The sequence below is a fragment of the Cricetulus griseus genome, chromosome 6, assembly GCF_003668045.3.
Source record: "Cricetulus griseus strain 17A/GY chromosome 6, alternate assembly CriGri-PICRH-1.0, whole genome shotgun sequence".
NCBI classification, from domain to species: Eukaryota; Metazoa; Chordata; class Mammalia; order Rodentia; family Cricetidae; genus Cricetulus; species Cricetulus griseus.
In genome coordinates, this window is record NC_048599.1 from 112,026,801 (window position 1) to 112,054,257 (window position 27,457).

At 37.9% G+C, this 27,457-nt stretch overlaps 1 protein-coding gene across 2 annotated transcripts in view; it reads left to right on the top strand.

Moving 5' to 3' along the window:
- Positions 1 to 27,457, top strand: part of Kcnh7 (potassium voltage-gated channel subfamily H member 7) — a 454,061-nt gene that overhangs the window by 283,242 nt on the left and 143,362 nt on the right. For both annotated transcript variants that reach the window (XM_035446851.1, XM_035446852.1), the window contains exon 3: positions 18,635 to 18,790. In XM_035446851.1, the coding sequence (XP_035302742.1) occupies positions 18,635 to 18,790 (156 nt within the window). The remainder of the gene's footprint in view (positions 1 to 18,634; positions 18,791 to 27,457) is intronic.

Below are 27,457 nucleotides of genomic sequence, written 5' to 3' on the forward strand. Positions count from 1 at the left end.
GGGAATGGGCTCCTGAAACCCATTACTGTACTGGTGATAAATACTGGTTCCACTACCAGAGGCCACATAGACTGTCCAAGCCCCCCAACTGACACCCACATTCAGGGGGTCTGGTTCAGTCCTATGCTAGTTCCCCAGCAGTCACACTGGGGTCGGTGAGCTCTCACTTACTCATGTCAGCTGTTTCTGTGGGTTTCCCAGCATGGTCTTGTCACTCCCTTTGTTTGTCACTCCTCCCTCTCTACAACTGGGTTCCAGGAGTTTGGCTCAGTGCTTAGCTGTGAATTTCTGTTTCTGTTTCCACCAGTTACTGGGTGAAGGCTCTATGATGGCATTTAAGGTAGTCACCAATCTCATTATAGGGGAAGGCATTTAAGGTAGTTTCTCCACTATTGCTTAGATTCTTAGTTGGGGTCATCCTTGAGGATTCCTGGACATTTCCCTAGTGCCATATTTCTCCTTAAGCCCATGATGGCTCCCTCCATTAAGGTATCTCTTTCCTTGATCTACATCTCTGTTCTCCCAACTCCACCTTCCTGATCCCTCATGTTCTCCTCCCCAATCCCCTTCTCCCCTCCTCTTTCTTCTCCCTCCCTCCTTTCCCACTCCATACCCCTCCCAAATTACTCAGGAGAGCTTGTCCCTTTCCCCTTCTGGGGGGGGCATGTATATATCTCTTAGAGTCCTCCTTGTTTCCGAGTTTCTCTGGAGTTGTAGGCTGGCTATCCTTTGCTCCATGTCTAATATTCACTTATGAGTAAGTACATACCATGTTTTTCTTTGTTTGTCTGGGTTACCTCACTCAAGATGGTTTCTTCTAGTTCCATCCATTTGCCTGTGAATTTCAAGATTTTATTGTATTTTTCCACTGAATAGTTCTCCATTGTGTAAATGTACCACATTTTCTTTATCCATTCTTCAGTTCATGGGCATCTAGGTTGCTTCCAAGTTCTGGCTATTAAAAATGATGTTGCTATGAACATAGTGGAACAGATGCCTTGTGGCATGTTCATCCTTTGGGTATATGCCTAAGAGTGGAATTGCTAGATCTTGAGGTAGACTGATTCCCATTTTCCTGAGAAACTGCTATACTGATTTCCAAAGTGGCTGCACAAGTTTGCACTCCCACCAGCAATGGGGGAGTGTTCCCCTTTCTCCACATCCTCTGCAGCATAAACTCTTCAGTGTTTTTTATTTTAGCCATTCTGACCGGTATAAGATGGTATCTCAGGGTTGTTTTGATTTGCATTTTCCTGATGGCTAAGGATGTTGAGCAATTTCTTAAGTGCCTTTCAGCCATTTGATATTCCTCTATTGAGAATTCTCTATTTAGGTCTACCCATTTTTAATCGGATTATTTGGTTTTTTGGATGACTAGCTTCTTGAGTTCTTTATATATTTTGGAGCAGATGATATGATAGTTTATATAAGTGACCAAAAAATTCTACCAGAGAACTCCTACAGCTGATAAATACCTTCAATAAAGTGTTAGGATACAAGATTAACTCAAAAAATCAGTAGCCCTCCTATATATAGATGATAAATGGGCTGAGAAAAAAATCAGAGAAACATCACCCTTCATAATAGCCACAAACAGCATACAATACCTTGGGGTAACTCTAATCAAACAAGTAAAAGAACTGAATCATAAGAACTTTAAATTTTAAAGAAAGAAATTAAAGGAGCTATGAGAATATGGAAAGATTTCCCATGATCTTGGTAGGATCAACATAGTAAAAATGGCAATATTACCAAAAGCAATCCACAGATTCAATGCAGTCCCCATCAAAATCCCAGCACAATTCTTCACAGACCTTGAAATAACAATACTCAACGTTATATGGAAAAATAACAAACCCAGGATAGCCAAGACAGCCCTGTACAATAAAGGAACTTGCAGAGGCATCACCATCCCTGACTTTAAGCTCTGCTATAGAACCATAGTAATGAAAACAGCTTGGTATTGGCACAAAAACAGATAGGTTCAGCTGTTCCTTCTTATATTTTTTTCAGTTCTTTATTATTTGACATGTAATAAAAGCTTACTTGAGTGCCTACAATCTCCACCATTGGACTCTTTCTTCTCGAGTTTTATATACAGAAAGTTCTTACTGAATGAGTTAAATTATGTAAAGAAAAGCACACATTGACACACTCACTACTCACTGTCAGAGCATCAGACAAAGAAGCCATTCATGCCCAGATGAACAGTTTTGTTTAGAATAGACAAAGCTTGAATTTTAGATGATGCTGTTCACTCTAAAACTTATATTTATATATTCCTTGTTATGAGTAAACAGAGGGAGATACAGAAATTACTTATGAAAAAAGAAAGAGGGAAGGAAGGAAGGAAGGAAGGAAGGAAGGAAGGAAGGAAGGAAGGAAAAAAGAAGAATCTTCCAAGAACTAAGATGTACTCTCTTATCTGAACACGAGGCCTGCTATGCTTTCTGAAGTCAGCAAATATTTAAGAAGTCCTCCATGAATGCAGAGACTGAAAATTTATAGAGGCAAGGACTCTGGAGAATTTGAGAATTACAGGCAAGGCATAGAAAAGCAACCATGAAGATAGGCAAGATAGGAAACACAAAATGTATTCTCTCATCTCTAATTCAATCAGTTCTCTCTTTTTGTTAATGACTCACTAGCAACAGAACACACAATAATTCTTTGATATTTCTCTTTTGGTATTAACGTATGTTTCATTGTACAAGATGATACTATAATTTTCTGCAGATGTTTAGTAATTCAATTATCATAATATCACTCCATGAAGCTTGTTGTATTACTATTTCCATTTATAAATGAGGATAAACTTCTAGAGCACTTAAGTAATTTACCCCCAACATTAAACAAGGGTAAATAAGAGACCCAGAAGGTAACCCCTGGAGAGCTTTAGCTTATCATCTACACTACAGCCTCTAGGGATGTGGGGGAAACACTGTCACTAAGAAAAACATATCACATCATGCTCATCCTGTACCTTCTCCACAGCCTCAGTGAACAGTTGGACCACAGCAGTCACTCCCCTGTCAATTTGAAAAGACGGTAGGCTACATAATAAATACAGAAATAGACTAGACATGAAACAGCACTAAATGTGGCCCCCTTCCTTTGCTGCCTTTGGAAAAACATATCCAAGGCAAGATGAAGCATTGCAATGTAACCACTGCCATCAGTCATCTGCTGCAGGCACATGCTTCATACATCCTTAGGGAACAGAGAACATCTGTAGCAGCCACATGCCCCAAGGTCTGGTGTCAAAGCCTTGGGGGCATGGGTTGCTCCCCAACAAGCAGAACACCCATAATAGGAAAAGACTGTCACCACAATTTCCTCAAATGTGTTTATCTTCCTGATACTCTTTTGTAAAAACAGCATGAGTTTCATAAAAGAAAGTTTAAATTATAACTTAAGGATATTTTATTGATTTATTTAAAAACACGAGAAGACAAGGTACAAAATAAAATAATTACTAAACCTTCAATTTCACTTTTTTTTCTCCCTTTATTACATTTGTTCCTAACATACCTAAGGAACTTAATGATAATCCAAGTATGGTCTTCATCCATTGCTGGGGACTCTCAGATTAGGCCTGAGCTTGTAGGTGATGTGTTTACTATTTGTAAATATTCCATTTTGCTACAAGGAATAAAGAAGAGAATCCCAAAGATGTGTGCTGGAAGAGAGCTGTAGGAAAACATGGATCTCTGAGAGACTTGGGTCACACCCATCACCCATGAGAAGGTAGAAAGGGGCCTCTTTGTTCTGTGAAACATATCAATGTGAGTCACACCTTGCTGAGAAAATCTTGACTCTCCCATAGAAAAGCTGTGTGATTCAGAGGAGTTTCTTATTCTTCTCGTGTTTAAAGTCCTTTGTGGTAATGGGATTTGTTTTATAGAGTTGATTAAGGTTCTTATGAAGATCCCATGTGCCTGTTTAAAAAATTTTTTTGTGTAACTAGCAGGGAGCAATTGCTTGACAGAAGTATCCATTATCAAAATGAAAAATACCTGGCATAGGTTAATTTAATGAGCTGCCACTATAGAAGCAAATGGATAAAAAATAAAATGGGATACTCTCCAGTAAGAAAGTGGCTTTCTCCTCCCAGGTAGCAGGATAAAGGAATTCTGCCTAAGTTGGACCACTACAGACATCTGAAAAATAAAGAGATGAAACAGAAAGATTTTGAAATCTTTGCCCTCATTCACACAAACCATGCATTATGCCCTGGGTCACCATATTTTTTCATTGCTTACACTTTTTCTCAGCCAGAAATTACCTCCCCTCCAAATTTCTCCCTATCATCATCATTTAAGATGCAGTTTGAATGATGTTTCCTGTGTGAACTTCCCATATCTCTAAGAATTAAATGCTTCTTCTCAGATACTCCTTAGAGTACAGGCTTTTAGTTACTAAGACACCCCTGTTTTTAGGCAAATGCACTATCCCTAACCATATCCTCAGTCCTAAACCCATGTTTTTTGTCATGTTTGTAGCACTTCCAACTTGCAATATACTGTAGGTACCTAGCACATTTGTCCTTGCTAAATTTGGCAACATTACATGTATATTTACACATTCTAAGAGATGCTAATATTATTTTGTTACTTTGGTCCCTGTTCTAATGTTGCAAACACAAAAGAACAGAACAAAAATGCAATAAACAACAAAAACCCTTGCAATAATCATAAAGACTCAATGGGCAGAGCTTGCCACACCTACAACCATGCATAAGATCAGTTGGCAATCATACATACATGGTGGGTGTGTGGTCCCTGGATCTTCATTGTGTTCTAACCATGATATCCTGTGAATATACCATGATGTGCACTTTTGCTTATATTCTCAGTCAGCTCAGTGTTAATGCAACTTGACTGAACAATTGACTGTTTGATGGGATGAGCCTGGTTTATGCATTTGAAGGATGGCTCTGGATGGCCAGAGGAATGTTCTTTGTTGAAAGCAGTTTTAATTAAATAATAAAATATTTAATTAAGTAGAAAAATAGAAGCATTCAAGTCTTAAAATATCATCACAGTCATTCCAAATTCTCTAGTCATAAATATAGGCTTGGCTTTGCAGAAGGATGAAAATACTGAACACCAGGCCCAGCTTGTTATCATATTTGTATTGTCTACTATTCTGTCAACATATAAAACCTCAAAATAAATTGGAGTCAAAGTAAGTGGTAATACTAATAGTTCATCTGAAAATATAATCTAAACTATCAGTGAGATAAAATTGTAAGATGTTTTAATTTCAACTCTATAGTCATTTATATGTGATATAAATGGAGGGTTTTTTTCAAAAATAAAATTTGCAAGTTGATTACTAAAGAGAGCCTAACACCTGAACATAAATCTAGGTGAAAAATGTGTCAGTGGCTAGGAGTGATTCAACAAACAATTATAAATTCCCATATACTTGGCACTAAAAGAGAGGGGGAAATAATGTGTGATTAAACACAATAAAAGATATTTCTTTACATAATGCACAGTTAGCTCATGGAATTCCAAATGCATTGGATGCTTGAATTAGCGATTTCATATGACAAAACTTGATCTCTGCAATGAGGTACAAATTGTGCCCAGTATGGAAAAAAATTCTGTATTATATTTTACTTAGCAATTACCTTTCAACTTAAAATGAGCTTATGAGAAATTCACTGATGCTATATACGTGATCTAATGTAACAATATGATTTAATTGGATTTCTGAGAGCTTATACAAGAATCGTTACCAAGTAAAATATATCAAACAGGTGCGCGGCATTTGGCATCTTCCACCCTTTCCTGGCCCACTATTTTCTTCTCTATAGGTTGTTCCTCTTCCATAAGCACCTAATTGACCTATTATATTTACTTCCTTCCCTGCAAAAAGGTGTATGTGAGAAAGAAACCATTACCCAATTTAATGTGTTCCAGTGACATTGAGGACAGCTAGACTTTAACCACAAATTTATCTAAAATAGAATTTGAGGGTTAGGGGTGTAGGTCAAGCATAGAGTCCTGACCCAATATTTGTGAGGCACAGAAACAGAGCCATAACATTTCACAAAATAATAGAGAGAAGGAGAGAGAGAGAGAGAGAGGGAGAGGGAGAGAGAGAGAGAGAGAGAGAGAGAGAGAGAGAGAGAGAGAGAGAGAGAGAAAGAAAGAGTTGGGAGATGTTACATTGTACAAAGAAGGCTTCCTTGTTTAGAATGTGTCTTAACCTGTAATCTTCTAAATCTTTAATACTAATAAAGGATGTTAAACATCTACTATAGAAGGGTATTTGCTATAGATTGATATAGATTGGTTGTAGAAACCTTTTCTTAGAATCATCTGCACATTTCAAGGACACAGATACAGGAAAAAAGAATAAGCCAGGTGGTGTTTGACTCTTCCTGAAGAGAGGTGAACAAGCATCTATTCACCCCAGATAGGATAGCAATGACAAGACCAGAGAAAAGATGCCACCTAAGTCTCACTTAATGAACCAGTGAGGTTACTGAAGGTACATAAAAGAGTAAGAGTGAGGAGTTGTTTAGAGAAATGTGATGACTCCAGGAAAGCTGCATCACAGAAAAGCCCACTTCAGCATGGGTGAAAAGTCATGAAAACTGCTTCCCTGAAGCTCCCCACAGGAGCAGGTTATTCTCCCAGTATTTACTACTACAATATCTTTGGGAAGGCATCTTGTGAATCCTGTAATTTTTATGAACTTCCTTAAACTGGGAGTTTTATTTCCTGGGTCTTAAAGTCTTTCTTCCTCTTCAAGGTTTCATAAATTCTATTCCAAAATAGAATGTTTCAGTCCAAGAGTTATCACTACCCAATACCAAGCCATGTCAGAGTTCAAATCTTTGATTCTATTACTTACTTGAAACACTTCTTTGTCGGTAACTTTTTCATGACAAAAGAATATTACATGGAACACATTCTATGGTGGTAATATATAGAAGGATAGGAGCATCAGAATACAGTGTTTATTCTGAAAAGCCTCCAAGGTAGAACTCTCTGCCTTCCAAGTAACAAAGGCCAGGAATCTAAGTTATCTAAGCCAAGGGCATTGTTGAACCATGAAAGCCTGAGGAAAGAAATGAGAGGGTAGAATTTTCAACAAATTTCTATAAAAGATAAAAAACTTTTTGTATACACTGGATTTGAAAACTCATGGAATTTGGAGTCTTTCCATAACAAAGAACTTAGAATAGCATTTTGTCCAAATTGTCATAAGAAACAAAGTATCGCAAGATCACAAGAGAAGAAAACTATATACATAACTACCTTCATGTATGTGGGATGATGGTAAATGCAGCATTATGGGTTATTAAGTTTTCATGAGCCTGTAATGATATGCAAACTTGCAAATTCATCAGTACAGTGTCTGTTATGCAATAAATATTAGAAGTTAACATGGGCATCCTACCTAAAATGTGCTTCCAAGTGTTGACCAAAGTGTTCCTAAAAATGCAATATAATTCACACCTTGCTATTGCATATTAAAATTTTAAAAGTATGTTCTTGTAGTCACCTATTATACTGTGTGCATTAAAGGACAATTTACAAAGACAGGAAAAATCTAAGAACTCAACCAGGACCTCATCACTACAACGTGAAAGAGACCTGCATTGAACATTAGCTGATGAAAGGCCCATCTTCTAGGAAGTCATCCCCCTCATTCTAATAGTTCTCTGATGTACCTGCTCAGCCAAAGCTAAGGGGATTGAATTGATGAGTTCATATCTGAAATCCCTTAGAAAATAAATGTCTCCAATGCAGCAAGTGAACCTTTGGAAGATGCTTATCTACTATTTTCAACTGAGAAAATTACTTCTCCACATCAGTTAATGACAATAGCATTCTTTTATGTCTCACTTCTTATATGTCAAATCCTTGCTAAGTGCTTAAAATATGTTATCTCATTTTGTCTTACCAATAACACTGTGCATAGCCCACTGTCTCTTTCTTTGCCCACTCTACAGATGGGGAGTATTATTCTTGGAGATATTTATTAAGAAACTTGTGTAAGGTCCCTCTTTAAATGACACGAGTCAGATAAATAATGGTTCTACATGTATGTAGATCTGCAATGTCAAGAATAGTGCAACCTTGTCATTTTGAGTATTTAAAATTACTTAAATCAGACACAATTAAATACAAATTATTTGTTCTGGTACATGAGACACTAATATTATCACATAGCAGAACATTAATGTCATAACCAAGCTTATGTAAAATACACTAATTTTCCATTTTTTAAGCTAGCAGACAATGAATAGGTAATATTTATCTAGTAGAGTCTTGAAGGACAATTGTAGTTTCTTGTTGATCCACTAGGGAAACAGACCATCTAAATTTGTTTATGATGGCAACCATTTAATTATGTTGGGGAGTGAATGTATTTATTATGTTAAGGACATTTTTTAAAGCTAAGGTGTCATTAGATACACTTATTTCTTGGGTGCTTTTTTATTTATAATGCATCTAGATAAAGCATTTTTTATTAACTCACCTGAGTTCCTCCTGTTTGTTTTCAGTATGCTCCTTTAGAGTTAGCAAGGTGATTGGGAAAATAAGAAAAATGGCCATCAGTCTAGTGATCGCTTCATACCTCCCACAACAGTCAAGTTAGGCCCAATCCATCAGACCAAACAGACTGCATGTGCTCACTGGAAATGACTGCTTCATTTATTTTTGTTGATATGATGTTGGGCAAGAGTTATTTAATGGTCTTTCTAAATGTACCTCTGTCTCTTTAATCAAATATATAGCTCCTACATCTTTGAACTCATGTTTTCTCTGTGGCATCACTAATAGCTACAGCAGGCCACGTTTAAGTTCTCTGTTCAGTGAAGTATTTCTTCATAAGGTACTCCCATTCTCAGAACAATGTGTCACATCCTTAATGCCAACAGGCTAAATTCCCAAAACATCAAGGAAGGCAGGATCTCCCATAACCCTCATTCATCTTTCCCAGGTAATAAAATGTATTCTAGTGTGCAGTTAGTCAGTGGAGAGTTAATATGCATGATAACCCTTTACCCCTTCCTGATTCTGTAAGCGTCCTTAACTAAACTTACAGGGTCACCAAAAGAAAAATATAAAAAAGACATTAAACTAGAAAGAGGAGGTGACTGTGATTAAAATATGTTATATGCTTATAATAAGATCTCAAAAGAAAAAACTTTACATGACCACGGCTTTATTGAACTAATATTCCAGAACCATCATTTTCCCTTTCAGTTCAACCAGTGGTTTTACGATACCAACCCAAGTCACTACAGTGCATCCCAGCTTTATCTGTTTCAGCCACACTGTCCACTTTCCTGACTTCCCCAAGTTGAGGCTATTCTATACATGCTGCTGAAACAAAAAAGCAAGTATCAGTACGTACATAACAGGATCGTCCCCCTTACTATTCACAAACCTGGCAGTTTGGAGTTGCATATGGTTACCCTTTATTATGGACTCTGATAGTTTCCTATGCCATGGGTACCCTATTTGTAGTGGAGAAGTTCACTGAATTAGAATTTCACTTATAACCTTATTTTACTCCTCGAAAGGACTATCTCCAAATAGAGTCACATGATGGGCTCTTTACAGCATGTAGATTCAGAAGGGGCACAGTTCAATCCACAGTAGAGCCTCTATTATGTGCTGTTGACCTTTTCTGAACTTTCCCCTTGCAGCTCACTTATTTCCTTCTTTACTGAGATGTGCATTCTTCAGCAAGTCCTTTCCCACTAAGTAAGACGCGATAGCTTTCTTCTACCCATGGTCCTCACTCCCGTGCTGAGGCCTATGGGTGTGTCTGGGAGTGTTTATCCTATAAGGTGGGATACCGCACTGCTCTATTATTCATCAGATATTTTGATGAATTCTGGGATGGACCATAAATAGGAATGAACAACCTATTGATATGTACAAGGCCAAACAATGTTACATAAACTCTACAATCAGTAATTTCTTCTAGTTCTGTTCCAATATTTCAACATATGACCCTTTGCTTTGTATTGGAACTTGTCCAGTGGTGACATTGATATTACGAGACAGTCTAAAATGGAGATGTCTAAAACTTAATATTGGAGGCTACATAAGAACTGTCTAATAAGTTGTTATCACTACTACCCTTTTCAAAAATTCCTCTGAAAGTGTTAATAAATTATTTCACTCTTAGGTCAATGAAAATTAGTGATTTTCACAAGTCTCCTTTGTGAAATCTAAAAGCTTATACTCTTTCACCTTTGAGGCCAAGAGAGAGCATAGAAACACTAAAAGGTTAGTGAGAGAAAGAAAGGAAGAAAGGAAGGAAGGAAGGAAGGAAGGAAGGAAGGAAGGAAGGAAGGAAGGGGAAATGAATGTTACATAAGAAAGCCAAGCACCACTTTCATTTGTTTTTCACTTTTCTTCTACCTAAATCTACCATCAGTCATTAGTGATCAGTAACTTTGTTCTTCTATGGAATCCGCAATCTCCTTTGATTTTCTAACATGACTTTCTATTCAAAATTAATAGCCTTGTCTCTTAGATGAGGTTTTTTTCTTTCCCTAGAGACTTCTGTATTTTATTTTTATTCTAGAGACAGCCTTTAATGACATTTTTTTTTTAATCTTCAAAGACCTTCCAGTCTACTAGAGAAAAAGGAATGAGTGCTTCCAAGTATTTGCTTTATTGATTAGTACAGAAAAGAATATTCTCTATTTGGAATCCCAAAGATAAACATTGTGGTTCTACCTCTAAGAATGGTAAAAGGATAAAGGACAATGCATACAAGATTCGAGCAGTTACCTTTCTGTATTAGTCAGTGTTCTCTAGAGGAGCAAAACTATATCTTTACCCATATCTATTATTAGATTTATTAAAATGGCTTACAGACTGTGGTCCAGATAGTCTACTAATGACTGTCTACTAATGAAAAGTCCACGTAACTCAGTAATCCAGTAGTGGTTCAGTCCGTGAGGCTGGATGTCTCAGATGGTCTTCAGTATATGCTGGAATTCCAAAGAGGGAGGTTAGTGAAGGAATGGGCTTGTAAGGGCAAGCAGACAAAGAACAAGAGCTTTCCTCTTCAATGTCTTTTATACAGGATGCTGTAAGAAGGGATGGCATCCATTTCAGGTGGATCTTCCCACTTCAAATCAGTTAAGAAAATGCCCTCACAGGTTAATTCCAAGTTCACAACTAAGAATAGCAATCACACTTTCCCTCTCAAAATCCAGCAACAATAGGTAAATATAATAGCTCACATTTTTTAATTTTCTTCATGCCAAATGTTTTTCTGAGCCCTCTATGTGTGCACAGGAACAGTTGCATACTGTGACACTTGCACTGTGATGAAAATGCTGGTTTCTATTCTGCTCCACTTAGGGTATAAAGTGAAAGGAAGGAAAGGTTGTGGAGAACAGCAGTTTTAACTTGGCTGGTTTGTTGGTCTTCTTTGTGATTAGCAGATGTTCAGAGTTGACACTGCCTTTCCCAGACAGGTAGATGGGCTCTTCAGAGGCTATGCTGACCTTACCTCTCTATAGCTGCCTTTCTCTGCATTTTTCCTCACAATTCAGATGGTCCTTGTCATCAGGTGATCTCCCTACTGCCTCTTCCTCTGGAGTCTCCTCATTCCTAGCTCTATGAAATTTTTAGTTCAGTGCATGGGTCCACATGAGTGGCCATCACCCCACACAATGTCTTGTCCCAATTACTCAGCCATGACATACTCAGCTCTGTGGAAGAAGTGGTTGTAAATTCTTTGCCATCTTTAACTGAAGAATTGGGGCCTCATGCCCACAGCTTACCTACTGGGCATGTTATTATTTTCAAAGACCTGTCCTCTACCTCAATTTGAAGAAGTACCTTTCATTATGGAGTACATTTCAAGGGTCTTGAACCCACAAAATTTATGTTTTATAAAAGATGATAGATGCAAATTCCTGAGATGGGATGGAGGGAAACTCACAGCCAGCTTTTCCCAAAGAAATCTCTTACTCATTCCCTTTCTATCACTCTTTTCCCCATGTCCAAGTTGCTTTATGTCCTTAGGATACAGTTTATAGCTTTGTATATCTGCAGCATTAGAGATTAGTCCCATCATAGTTCTTGATGCACTGGTTAGATTTTTGCAACATGCTACAAACTAGAAATCCCCCGGGAAAAGTAACTTAGTTAAAGAATCGCCTCCTCCATTATGCCCTATGGGTATGACTGTAGGACATTGTCTTTGTTGCTACTTAAGGGAGAAGGGCACAGGCCTCTCTAAGCAAGGTGTAATCACTGGACAGTATGTGCTGTTTTGTGTAAGGAGGTAGCTGAAAATAAGTCGGGAGCAAGCTATTAAACAGCACTCCTCTAGAGGCTCTGCTTTATTCAGATCCTGCTCCTCCTGCTCCGTGTTCCTGCTTGAAATATTCCCTGGCTTCCCTCCATGATGGACTGTGTGACAAGCAAGTGTGAGCTAAAATAAAATACTTCATTCCCAAGAGGTCTTTGGCCATGCTGTTAATCACAGCAATAGAAATCAAATGAGAATGATGATCTACTGTATCATCATATTAACACAGTATCCTAATACCTTGCTTCATTTGATTCCAAGGGCAAGTTTAGAAAATAAAATGTATTAACAGGATACAGATAAGGAAAGTGTGAGCTGAGCCGAGCCATTTAGTACAGCTAGAGACTTACTCTGAAAATAAAGAGCAGAACAGGGACTCAGAGACACATATTCCAGTTGCAGAGCTAGCAGTCTTCAACAATAGGGGCGATCATGTTTTGTATATATAGGTACTGTGTGCAGAGGAAATAAGTAAATGCTGAACAAAGCAAAGCTTAAAAACATGTCTTTAAACAGAATTAGACCTTGCTTGAGCTTAGATAATAAAATGAATTAATGTAAACAAAATTGGATAGAGTTATTTGAAAATAGTTCAATGCACCTTGCAGAAGTGTTGAAATACACCACAATGTTTCACTGATGTCTTTCTAGCTACTGACCTGTGCTAGAACTGTGAGTAGTTCATCCATTGGCAGAACAGTTTGAGAAAATCTTTTATTGTTGTGTATATTTCCTGTACTTCTTTTCACTCTTGAACTCATCCAAGCAATTTCATGGCAACAGTTCTATGAAATATTTCTCAAGGAGCTGCATGTTTGCTGACATCTCATGATGCCTATTAGCAAGAGATCTTGGAGTCCTCCTTTGGCATTTTTGGCTCTGAAGCCCTGACGACTCACAATCTTGACTCCCCTCCTACTTCACTGTGTGTTCCTTCATGACCTTTACAGGGTCTTGATCATCTTCCGTTTGACTCTGAAGTGCCTCTGGAATAAGGTTGCAAACTTGCTCTATAACTAACTACCCCAGTGACTTTGAAATTCATAACTCTGGCATGGACCAATACCTAAACTGAACTTAACTGTAACTCCTTGTGTTTATCTTTTCAACATCTCCACTTAGATCTCAAACAAGCAATTTTAAAATTACCATATTCAAAAATCTATGATTATACACAATCTTCAAGACCACTTCCTCCCTTACTCTGTCTCAGTTTTTAGAAACAGTATGTCCTTCTTCTTGCCCAACACATTGCAGACTCTAACTGAGCACCCGCAGCCACACCACCCTAGTATAAACTATTAGATGCACTTGCCAGTTTTCTTACGGTATTTTCCTACTTCTTTACTTCCTTTCTGGCCTTCTCAACAAGCTATTGTTTGCATATATATAAGAGTGATAGTTTTAAATCAAATGATAGCCATCTTTGCATGTAATTGCCTGGCAGTTTTTTATTCATTTATTTAAATTAGAAACAAGCGTCTTTTCCATGTCAATCTCAGTTCCCTCTCCCTCCTATCCTCCCCTGCCTCCGACTGACCCCCCTGTCCCAACGGCTTTCTGCGCCCCAGGGAGGGGAGGCCTTCCATGGGGATCATCAAAGTCAGTCATACCATTTGGAGCAGGGCCTAGACCCTCCCAGTGTGTCTAGGTTGAGAGAGTATCCCTCTATGTGGAGAGGGCTCCCAACATCTACTTGTGTACTAGGGGTAAATACTAATCCACTACCAATGACCCTATAGATTGTCCACACCTCCAAACCTCAGGGGGTCTGGAAAAGTCCTATGCTGGTTTCCCAGCTATCAGTCTGGGGTCCATGAGCAAGCCCTTGTTCAGATCAGCTGTCCCTGTGGGTTTCTCCAGCCTGGCCTTGACCCCTTTGCTCATCACTCCTCCTTCTCTGCAACTGGATTCCAGAATTCAGCTCAGCACTCAGCTGTGGGTGTCGGCTTCTGCTTCCATCAGCTACTTGATGAAGACACTAGGATGGCATAGAAGGTGGTCATCAATCTCATTATCAGAGAAGGTCATTTAAGGTAGCCTCTCCACTGTTGCTTAGAATGTTAGTTGAGGTCAACCTTGTAGATCTCTGGACACTTCCCTAGTGTCAGAATTCTCTTTAATCCTATAATGGCTCCCTCTATGATGGTATCTCTTTTCTTGCTCTCCTCTATTCTTCCCCTGACTAGATCTTCCTGTTCCCTCATGTCCTCCTCTACCCTTCCCTTCTCCCCTTCTCTTTCTTCTAAGTCCATCTCCCCTCCCCCCATGTTCCCAATTAGCTTAGGAGATCTTGTCCCTTTCCCCTTCTCCAGGGGACCATGTATGTCTCTCTTAAGGTCTTTCTTGTTTCCTAGCTTCTCTGGTGTTGTGGATTATAGGCTGCTATTCCTTTCCTCTAGATCTAAAATCCACATATGAGTGAGAACATACCATTTTTTGTCTTTTTGCACCTGGATTACCTCACTCAGAATGGTTTCCTATAGTTCTATCCATTTGCCTGTGAATTTCAAGATTCCATTGTTTTTATCCACTGAGTAGTACTCCATTGTGTAGATGTACCAAATTTTCTCTATCCATTATTCAGTTGAGGAGCATCTAGGTTGCTTCCAGGTTCTGGCTATTACAAACAATGCTGTGATGAACATCGTTGAACATATGTCCTTGTATGAATGTGCTTCTTTTGGGTATATGCCTAAAAATGGAATTGCTGGATCTTATGGTAGACTTATTCCCATTTTCCCGAGGAATGGCCATACTGATTTCCAAAGTGGCCGTACGAGTTGGCACTCCCACCAGCAGTGGAGGAGTGATCCCCTTTCTCCACATCCTTTCCAGCATAAACTGGCATTAGTGATTTTGATTTTAGTCATTCTGACAGGAGTAAGATGGTATCTCAGAGTTGTTTTTAATTGCATTTCACTGATGGCTAAGGATATTGAACACTTTCTTAGGTGTCATTCAGCCATTTTAGATTCCTCTATGGAGAATTTTCTTACTTTTTTAACTGAAAGAAAAGTTCTCAGCTGGTGGGCCATTTTGTAATTCCCTTGACCATATCCCATATTCTGTAGTCACCACACTGGTAGAGGTACTCTGACTTCCCTGTTGTTCATTGGGTACACAGGATACCCCCTGTGAGTACACATTAGAGACATAAAATACATTCACCCCTGAGAGTACACATTAGAGACATAAAATACATTCAAGGAAGTTTATGCAGAAAAAGCATAGCTTTTCATTTCATTTCATAATACAGGTAAGTGTAAACCACTTATTTATGAATAAAGAGGTAATTGTTATATTATCCAAATTACCATGCTTTTCTTGACTAATAGCAAGAGTTTAAAATTTTGAATTCTGAAAAAGTTATTTAAAAAGAGTGCTGTTTCTCCTAAATAACCTTTTCTATTTTGGAGAGGTTTTTCATTCAGGAAACAAAATATGGAAATGAACCCAAGTCTAGCTAGTATTAGTGCAGCATAATTGCATGCATAACTGTATAAATAATTGATAATGTTATTGTAAATATTCTGCCTCTTAACAAACACTATTAATTTCATTTGAATACATGATGCACTTTAACAAGGTTTTAATTTTTCTCGATTTAATGATATTTAAATATCATTGAATAAGTCTTTTCTTCATTGTTAAGATAGAGCTTCATGGATTATGTTTCTGATCCTTTTGCCTCCCATTTCATTCAGGAAAACATATTAACAATCACAGAATGATAACTCTGACAGAAATGTTGCTTTACATAACCAGTAAGCCAACAGTGTTTGGAAGTTGTACAATTACACAAGCTAAAATACATTCCATATATGCTCCTCCTCTATATTCTATGTCTCCGATTTCACTGGGTGCCTTCCAGAGGCTACACAAGATTGATGGCTATGTCAATCCCCCAACCTAAAACTGGAAAGCATGTAAGTGTGAGCCTTCAGTTGATTGTAAAAAGGATATATTACTTAATGAAAGCATGTAGGTAGCAATCATAAGCAACAAATCTCATATTAATTATATGTATATAATGAGGTGTGGAGCTGATATACATGCATAGAACTGTTTTCCTGGGGAACAATAATTATATTCTTTTCAGTACCTGACAGTAAATTTCAAGCATTTGTATGGAAGGGCATGATTTTCCTTTTATTAGCCAATGCAAAACAACTCTGTTCTGTTGCAAGCCTATTAGATCTCCATGCTTGCATCTTTTATTTATTGATTTCTCAAAGACCTATTTTATGTTTCTGCTTCACAATCAGCAGTATACCTCAAATGTTGAAAGATATGAAACAGCTAAATAACAAATCTATGAATTCACAATTATATTCTAAATGGTGTAGGAAATGTCATTTTAAGTGGCAAAATCAATATGTATTTTTGATTCATTAGGAAAGTACATAATGGCTATTTCTCACAACTCTTCAGAGTCTGTTTAACCAGCATGCATTGTGATGCCTGGCCTATGGCACTGCTATATTTAGTTTTAATGGAGCACTCTTAAATTGCTTATTTTGTGTTTACTAAAGTTGGCCTGTTTGTTACCATGGAAACTTCGACAAGAGCTCTAGCTAACTATTTTATTAGATGAATTGAAGACACAGCTGAAGACTGGAGGTGAAAGAAATCATTCTTAAAGCATGGTTTTAGCATCTGTAAAGTGTGGACTACTATTATATACATTTGATGTTACATTAGGGTCTGTTCCATTTCAAATTTGGAAGGCCATCAGTATTTAGAAAGTAAATTATGACTAATACTTCGGTATCTCTAAGATATGAGGAGTGTGTGCTCTAACGGGTATTTGTAACTCAGCTCTGTAGAAATTAAAAAACATTGGAACAATTTAACACATGGCAAATAGCTGTCCAGTCTCATCTCCCAAAGACCTTCAGCCTCCATTTATAGCAGTATCAGAAACAGCTTATGTTCTCAGCTCTGGTAGCATGAGCCATGATACGGGACTCTGCAGGAAGGAAGGGGCTTTCTTCACTCCTTGTTTTGCTTACAATAGAATTTGCAAGGCCACTTTGGAATGTCAGCATCCTGTGGTTCTTAAAGATGCTGGGGCTCTTGGTTCAAACCTTCTGCTATCTGTCCACACCTTTGTCCCTCATTTCCAGATGTCCATCATTTTCTCACAGTTCCCCTAAATCTCTTGTCAACCTTCATACATCCCTCTGACTTTGTCACTGAAACAGTTCTCCTCAAGATCTCAACCAATCTTTAAAAATGGGAATAATCGGAAAAACACATTATCATCTAAGAGATCAGGATTGCTTTCTGAAGTTTTTTCATTTACAATTGACTGAAACAAACCCATAGCTTATGAGATTACTCTCACTTTGACAATAGAGCAGCTATTATCTTATCAGAAGATAAGAGTGATTTCCAGAGCTGTTTGAGTATTACTAGTTATCAACTCCAAGGGATCAGACAGAAGGCTAGTAGTTTAGAGAAATTCAGCTTCTCAGTTCATAGATCATGAATGGCAAAGGTTGTGAAGGTGGATCAACAGTGGTAGCTAATGGCAATATGGAAAAAAATCGCCACGTGAAGAGTGATCAGAACGCAGCCAATAGAGTTAAGCTTTCTTTACTTAGATACACCAGCAAGCAAGACAGGGAGACCAGAGAGAAGGGGCTTTCCACGTGAGCCCCGCTCTTTTTGAACCTCCTTCTACATCATCTCAGACTTCCCCTCACCCTGCCCTCACGGGCGTCTCCCGGCACACCTGTCCGGGTTACCTGGGGCGGGGCTAGGGTGTCTCCCTACACAATAACATAGACATTTTCCCATTTCCTAACAAATTAAAACAAATAAAAGCATTATCATTTAAATGCTATGTATTTTTCTCATTTATTGCAGCACATGTAAGACATACAGCAATTTACTGTGTCCAAGAAATTAAGAAAAATGTTATAACTTTTGATTCCAAAATCACAGTGATATAAAATGGATATCTTTACACAAGTATATTTCTCATAGACGTAGATTTAATACAAATAAGTAGTGCATGGATAATAGTGTTTCTAGAAGTCAAAAATATTTTTCTATATTATTAAAATTAATGTAGGATTTGATATTGTATTTTTCCACAATGTAGTAACTGAATTACACTGTAAACTCTTTATATGTGTATATAAAGTAAATAGATGTACAATAAATTATGTAAAAGTTAAATTTTTTATTGAATGTGAGTAGTCATTTAAGATAGATGTTTATAGGAATATATTTCAATTTTATTATTACTGGTAGTTCACACAGAAGGTATATTTTTGATCTAACATTCATTGTTTCCTCTCCTTAGGTTCCACTTTCATTTGTAACACTCACATAATCCCAGTGAAGAACCAAGAAGGTGTGGCTATGATGTTCATCATTAATTTTGAGTATGTGACAGATGAAGACAATGCTGCCTCCCCAGAGAGGATAAACCCAATATTACCAGTCAAATCTGTAAACCGTAAGTACAAGGCCATATCCCATAAAGTTGTTATATTCTTCTGCTGCCTGAGTCGGTTCTCATATAGGAAACATCACTACTTTATATCAGATAGCCATAGCTGATGTTAATCTTTGACCCTCCACAGAATTTATCATCTACTTTGACAGTCATATGTCTCAATTATGCCATGATGTATTTTACCAATGCCTAATTTGTGGGACAAGGTCATGCTATGTAGCTCTGAATGCCTCCTAAACTCAATATGTAATCTAGGTTGTCCCCAGACTGTATCTGCTTCCATAGTACTGAGATTAAAGGTGTGCTCCACTATGCTGACCACTTTATCAATACTTTACTGAAAAACATTTAGATTGTTTTTAAACATTAAGTATTAGAAGTAATGTTTCATTTGAAGTAAACAGAGAATTTGTATTGCTTGATTAACTATTAGATTATAAATTATAAAAAATTACCTCAGTTAAGATAATGGACCAATAAACCCATAAAAGATTCTTTAAAAAGATGTAATACTTCATATAAATAACTTTATAACTTTAAAATAAGATAGTTCTTGCTGTTAGAGGATGTTTTGTTTTCTCCATTTAGTGATTTTTCCAACTCAGTCTTCTGTCCCTTGGTTTATGACACATGAATCTTTCCCTTTTGTTGCTGCATTTTGAACTAAATTTTAAGATTTGTTTCAGTTGTATCATTCCATCCATTTGGTGCTTGTTTTGCTGATACTCATTAAGAAGTTATACTTCCCTTTTATTCGATTGTAGTTCTAGTGGGAATGCATGTTTATTGATAAAATCGATTGTTTTTCATAATGATAGCATTGTTTGTTGATCTATTCCATTTTATTGTGTTAGTGTTGGTTATTTCAGTCTATATATATTTCTTTTTATATTTGGTAGCATTTTTACTTTTCTAATAGTTTTCATTATGAAATAGTTTATTGGATGCCATATATCTGCAATTATATAGTTTGTTGAATTTATAGATTTGTTCCTTTCATTGCCCTCATCACACAATGAATTTTGATTCCTTACTTAGAGCAAGAAGAAAATTAGCTCAAGTTCTTTTTCTGCCCTTCCCATCATACAATTTTAGTTAATAGTATATTTCTTTGACTTTGTCATTGTGTTCCTAAACATCCTACTTGATTTAGTAGTTTGAATTATATCATTAGACTGCTGTATCTTACCAACAAGTCACCCAAATTTAGTCTGTCTTATGTTTTTTCTCCCAACCCTCTGCCCTTTCTTTTTCTCGGTGATATTTTCTAGTCTGTCAGTTATGGAACATTTTTATATTACTCACTTTTGTTTTCATCTTAAATTTCTAATAATATATAAGCAGTATTCACATAGACCTCCTCAGTTTCCCCAACATAACTTAATAAGATAAAACTTGTTGCAAGGTTGTTTCAGAACACTATCTTATTCAACAGGGTAGTGGTTTGAATAACAATACGTACCATAGCCTCAGGCACATGAATATTTAATCCCCAGTTGGTGGTATTGTTTGAGTAAATTTAGGGGTATGAACATGCTGGATTAAGTATGTCATGGAGGGTGAGCTTTTTAGAGTTTAAAGACTCAGGTTATTTCTAGCTCAGTCTCTCTTTGGTTTGTCGGTTCAAGATTTAAGCTTGATACTCCAACTGCCATATCTGTTTCTTCCCCACCATAATGAATTATTATCCCTCTAGAACCATGAGGCTGAATAAACTATTATTACTATAAGATGCCTTGGTCATGCTATTTTATCATAGCAATAGAGAAGTGGCAAATTAAAAACACTGTTCTTCTGTAACCTCAATGCTTGAAGGAGAGCATTGGTAGATCATAGCAATTTGAGTATTAACTTGCATTTGTGTTGGCTTGTAACTCCAACAGACTGACTGTTTGTTATTTCCTTCCTTTAAGTGTTATTAAAAAAGGAGTCTAATGCCAGTCTCCTTGACCATACTAGTGGTTTGGGACCTGGAGTCTTATATAACTAGTCATCTGGCCATTTTCATTACACACTTCTATTTATTCTCCAGTGTGGACAGTCCTCTGCAAGGGGAGTCTTCAGAATGCAGTTCATCATTTAAGATTTGTGCCTCCATTTTCCTTACATAGGTTCTGTGTGGCTCTGTTCTCTGACTCATCCTGTGCTCTCCTCAGCAAATCCTGCTACTGTCATTCTAGGTGATCATTTCTACGTATAGATGAAAAGTCTGAAGGTATTCCTGTAACAATGCTATACACATGCCTTATAGGTGTTTTGATTCGACATTTCCCTGTGGATTTCTATGTTTGGGAGAGAATTCATATGAGAATTGGACTTTATTATACCTGGTATTTTAGGGGATGCTGGAAAAATCACAAAATGTGAATAATACAAATTTTAAAATCCTATGCTTTATGTATATTAGATAACAACATGCATAAAACAAAAAGCATGTTTCCAAAAGCCTATGCTGCCCATCATGACCAAACCTTGATGTGAAATATAAGTAGAGGCCAGAGGTTGACACTAGTAGCTTTTTCTGTGACTCTGTACCTTATTTTTAAGATCAGGTCTCCTACTGGGCCTGGGCCTTACTGATTCAGATAGACTGGTGATTATCCTGTCTGCCTCTCCAGTGCTGAGATTCTAGGCCTTCATTACTGCTGCAAACTTTGTGTTTATTTAGGCTTTATCATGTGTGTGTGTGTGTGTGTGTGTGTGTGTGTGTGCGCGCACATATCTGTCTATGTGTTTGTATTCATATGTGTATGGTTGGATGTATGTGGGTGCACATTCACATGTATATGTACATGAGGGGCCCTGAAAGTGGACATCATGTGTCTTCCCCAATCACTTTTCTCTTTATTTATTGAATTGAGATCTCTCAGTGAACCTGGAGTTCATCAGTTCTGGCTAGACTGCCTAGCCAGTTTGCCCTAGAAATCTCCTGTCTCAGTCTTTTGAGTGCTGAGACTACAGTGGCTACCATGTCTACCTGTTTCTCACATAGGTTCTAGGATCAAATTCTGGTCTTCAAACTTTCACAAAGTCATGGGTTTTTGGAGTGGAACTCAAGTCAACATTCACATGTGTGTAATTTACTAAATGAGCCATCATCCCATGTCCAACCTTTTGACATTGAAACACACTACTGTTATCTACAAAGTTCAAGCATAACAACCATATAATGGAAATTTTTTTTAGATTACACACACACACACACACACACACACACACACACACACACACACACAGGTCATGCTTTATGGCAGCTTATGCTTTTGCATGTGGTTTTATTCCTCATTATCCTTGGCAGGACAATGTTCGTGGTCCATGAGTCACAGGTCCCTCCCTGTAAGTATAAACCTAAATTGGGTACTAAATCAAATAATTAAACATTTTTCATAGTATCAGTTACTTCCTTTGCTAAGTCTAAATAGCAGGACAAATTTAATTTTTCTTAAAGCAAAAGTGGGACAAATACATCGATGTAATACAATGCCAATCTCCTGAATTTTCACCCTGAAAAATACCACATTTGAGAAAATATCTTGAAAAATCTGTAATTTATAAATCTTCCAAAAGATGTGTTTTGAAACAAAAATAAATTACTACAAAAATTCTGATCCATCTTCATTTTATCACCCACTTCAATTTTGATATGTTTTCTTCTTATCAGATTCAGTCGATAAGGTGTTTGAAAGTAAACCTCAGTGGTATCTCCTGCTCTGCCGTAAACATCTGTGAATATTTGTCAATATCCACGAACATTTCTTTGTTCACAGAGGGAATGCATAGTTAATTTTCTTAACCATGTTCTCATAAGCTTCATTTTACCCTTGGGATAGTGTCTAGTGTGGCCCTTCATCTTATGGAAGTAAGAAATTGACAGTGTGCCTACACTATAGCAGAGGATAGGATTTCGAAAAAAAGATAATGCATTTATTTTAAACTAAAATATAAATGTTGAATTGATAAATGTTGAATCTTGGTTTCCTAAATAGAAAGAAATCTACACACTTCTTCCAGAATTCAGACACAGTTCTATGGCATTTTATGTTCAGTTAGACTGGCATCTTCTGGGAAAGTCCTGACAAGGCCAGTAGAGATTCTGTTCCTTATTTTGTGAATATGTGTGGTTCCCCAATGGTGTAGCTGTCACTCACACAGGAAATCACTGGAGAGGGTAAAAAAATATAGATTCAATTATTTCCATGACTTTTCAAAGTCTTATTATTTATAGCCAGTATGTTGGTTTTGGACATACTGGTCTGTCATTTTGTTCTCTATTTCCCTTAAGTTTATGTCAGAATTTGAAGAATTGTTTGTTAAATCAAGCAGAAAAGTTTAAAAGACCCATATTCTGCTTGATAACATTTCACATTCTGTCTCATCTCTGACAAACCATGCTGATTTATTTCTTTGAGAGTAAAATTTTAATGTCAGTACAAAATAATGGCGTTGGCTCTTTCAAACATCTTTTGATAAAAGCCAGAAAGAAAAGGGGGTAAGGAATACAGGGAAGAGTGGAGGAGGCCTGAAAGAAAGAGGAAGGGAAGGAAGAAGGGAGGGAGGTGAAATATGAATTTGAATACATGTCTTTGGAACAACAAGTGTTGTTCCACTGGGAGATGTCCACTGAAACACGATTTATAGACAACTGAAAGTTTTTATTCCAACCAGCTGAGACTATACTCAGGTATTCAGGACTTAAGTTTAGCCCTGAGCATTTATAGTAAGGAACTTTTAAAGACAAAAACTACATACTGTGTCTTACTCTACAGTGCAGCTTCAGGGACAGGTTTTGCTTAAGGAAGCAGTTTAACAGAAGCTAACATAAGCAGTTAGCCAGAGGTGGAGGTTTGCAGATCAGGCAGTTTAACAGAAGTTGAGCTTAAGTCAGCTGGGGCATCTTTGCCTCAGGTTCCTAGAATAGAGTTCAATAATTTTTCTTGGGATTCTCCAACAAAGAGATCAAATTCCAGGTAAACCTGAAATGGCCTTAGCAAGGGTAGAAGGGTAGATGGTAGAAGCTCTTCACTCTCTTGCCCTGCTACAATGTTAACCCTTAACATAATGATATTATTTCAAAGCCTACAATCCAATTGCAGACATGTGGGTCAATCAAACTACTCAAATAAAGTGTGGTCGCACTGATATGTATACATCAGGGGGCCTGGTTCAGTCCTATGCTGGTTCCCAGCTGTCAGACTGGGGACCATGAGCTCCTCCTTGTTCAGGTCAGCTGTTTATGTAGATTTCATCAGCCTGGTCTTGACCTCTTTGCTCATTACTCCTACCTCTCTACAACTGGATTCCAGGAGTTTGCCCCAGTGCTTAGCTGTAGAACTCTGTTTCTACTTCCATCAGCTACTGGATGAAAGCTCTAGCATGGCATATAAGGTAGCCATCAATCGCATTATAGGGGAAGGTCATTTAAGGTAGCCTCTCCACTATTGCTTAGATTCTTAGTTGGGGTCATCCTTGTGAATCTCTGGACATTTCCCTAGTGCCAGAGATAGAGTGTGCTAAAACTTTCTTGAGAACCTGGGGAAAACTAAATTGAACAAAATTCTCGATTGTAATAGTTAATCTCAGTTGTCAACTTAATATGAACTAGAATTCTCTAGAGGATAGGCCTTGAGCATATCTAGAACATGCTATTCCTCTATTATCTAGATTAGGTAAACTGAGGTAAGAGGACCTGCCCACTGTGGGTGGCACCATTCCTTGGAAAGGAATCTGTACTACCTAAAAGGAGAAAATGAGCTAATTACATGTACTCAGTGCTGTCTGCTTTTTATGGATCTCCCTAGTCAGACTGTACCCTTGAACAGTAGGCCACAGTATACCTTTTCATCCTTAACTAACTTCTGTCAGGGCATTTTGCCATAGCAACAGGAAAATAAACTAAGAGTAATATTCAAACAGAAAATTAATGCATTTATTTTTATCTTGTTTGACATGCTATGAAAGTCTCCCTAATGTTTTTCTCACCAAAAAAAAATCTCATTAATAAAATTTTCACTCCTTCATTTATGTAAAATACTTTTGAGTATAAGTTCATGATCTGTTAAGTTTATGCTATAATTTGGGTATTTTCTGATAAGCTACAAGATATAATTAAGTTTTCTTACTCTTTTTGTAATTTTTTTATTTAAATTAAAAACAATCTTATTTTACATACCAATCCCAGTTCCCTCTCCCTCCTGTCCCCCCATTTCCCCCACCATCTCCCCTATTCACTCCTCACCAAGTATAAGGTCCCCAGTGGGTGATCATCAAAGTCACATCATTTGGGACAGGACAGAGGCCCTCCCCGCTGAGACCAGGCTAAGAGAGTATCCCTTCATAGGGAATAATCTCCAAAAGCCCATTCTTGCGTGCACTACAGATAAATTCTGGCTCCACTACCACTGGCCCCATGGACTGCCCAAGCCCCCCAACTGATACCCACATTCAGGGGGTCTGGTTCAGTCCTATGCTGGCATTTAAGGTAGTTATCAATCTCATTATAGGGGAAGGGCATTTAAGGTAGCCTCTCCACTATTGCTTAGATTCTTAGTTGGGGTCATCCTTTTGGATTCCTGGGAATTTCTCTAGTGCCAAGTTTCTAGTTAAGCCCATAATGGCTCCCTCTATTAAGGTATCTCTTCCCTTGATCTCCTCTGTTCTTCCCCCAACTCCACTTTCCTGATCCCTCTCCTCCTTCCCCTTCTCCCCACCTCTTTCTCCTACCTTCCTCCCCCTCCCTCCATGTTATTCCACAGAAGAAGCCTGGACCTGAGACCTGAGTTACTGCAGCCTCTCAAATACACACACACACACACACACACACACACACACACACACACACACACACACACACACGTATTTGAGATGTTCTCTTAGATTTTTTTTTTCCCATTTCCCCTAGCAAGTCCTTCCAACCTCCAGTGGAGTTCCTATGACTCTGGCCTCAAGTCAGTTCCTTAGTCACACCACAGAAAACTTTTTCTTCTTCTTCCCACAGCAGGGGTACAGGAGAGATTGGGTGGAAACTCCTCAGCAACTAGATGACACCTTCAGTTGATAAATTCTAAGTAAAATTTACATGTCCTCTAAGAATCTGTAATATCCTGCTCTTTCAAAAATCCATCTTCCCCAGTGTCTCCCTCCATGCCAATGTTTTCTCCTGGCTCCTTCCTCTGTTGCTCATACTCAAGCTGCTGAGAATAAATAGCCTGCATTTCAACAGCCACATTTTGTTTATATCACATCATATTTTTTAAAAAGTTTTAATTAGTTGAATTTGTTGCCAGAATTTAAAATTTGGATATTGCACATTAAAATTAGGATCTCTCTCTCTCTCTCTCTCTCTCTCTCTCTCTCTCTCTCTCTCTCTCTCTCTCTCTCTCTCATATCTAGCTACACATCTCAAATGTTCATTATAAGTCAAAACAGAATTCTATCCACCCCTTTTTGACAGGGCCTGTGCTATTCTATTAACTGTGCTCAGCACATGTTTCCTTAAGTTTTGTGTATAATTGGGTTCCTTGGTTCCTATTATTTGTCTCTGTAGGTGTTTGAACCACACATATATCCCTGTTTCCACCCTCCCCTTCATTCCACAGAGCAGCATAGTTGAGCTCTCTACATTCATTCTTTTTTCTCCATTTTTTATTTGAATTAGAAACAAGATTGTTTTACTTGTCAATCCCAGTTCCCTCCTCCTTCCCTTCCTCCACTCCCTCCCCTCCTCCTCTCCCCCCCCTCCTCAACTAACACCCTACCTATCCCATACCCTTTCTGCTCCCCAGGGAGGGTGAGGCCTTCCGTAGGGGATCTTCAGAGATGTCCTTTGGGATAAGGTTTAGGCCCTCCCCCTTGTGTCTAGGCTCAGGGACTATCCCTCTTCTATATTCATTCTTTAGACTGCCTTTTACATAGGTCAGTTAAATTCATTTCTTGCCTTTCTTTCTATTTCTAGGCAACTACATTCACTGTATCCTTAAAGTGAACAGTTATTTCAGAAGCATTTGCTCTCCCCTCCTCCACTCCTCTTTCCCTTTTCTTCTCCCCAATTCCTCACTTTCATACTCCCATTCTCATTCTCTCTGTGTCTCTTATCAGGGCTAGGATCTACCCTGGTGCTAACACTTACTAGACAAGTTTCTATACTCAAAAACTCCCTCTTAATCTACCCTTAAACACTTTATCTTCCAGTTGCTACTTTAGGAGACATCATTGTACATCCATCCTGCTTGGACAGTTTCATCTGTTATCTACAGATTCGGGCCTTTTCACAAATCAGTATTTCAGATCACAATTTCTTTAGTCTTTTCTCATCACTTAGAGCCTGAAATATCCAAAAGCCCATTAGATGTGCTCTTTGGAATATTTTAGTACTTCAGAAGGTTTACCCTTTCAAGTTAAATGTGTCTTAAGATCTCTGGTCCCTCTCACTCAGAATTCTTTGATCACCATGGATGTTGTCATTAACCAAGTCATCCAAGCCAAAACATATTATTATGCTACATTTCTCACTACATTGAATCTTCTCATTTCCCATCAAAAGGGTGGACCAAGTACATCCTTCACTCCACAGCTCTGTCTTATATTGCACTGCAATTATCCTACTCAGATCTTCAACACATCTTACTTGAGCTAAGGTAATTGTCTCATAATTTTAATTCCTTCATTCAG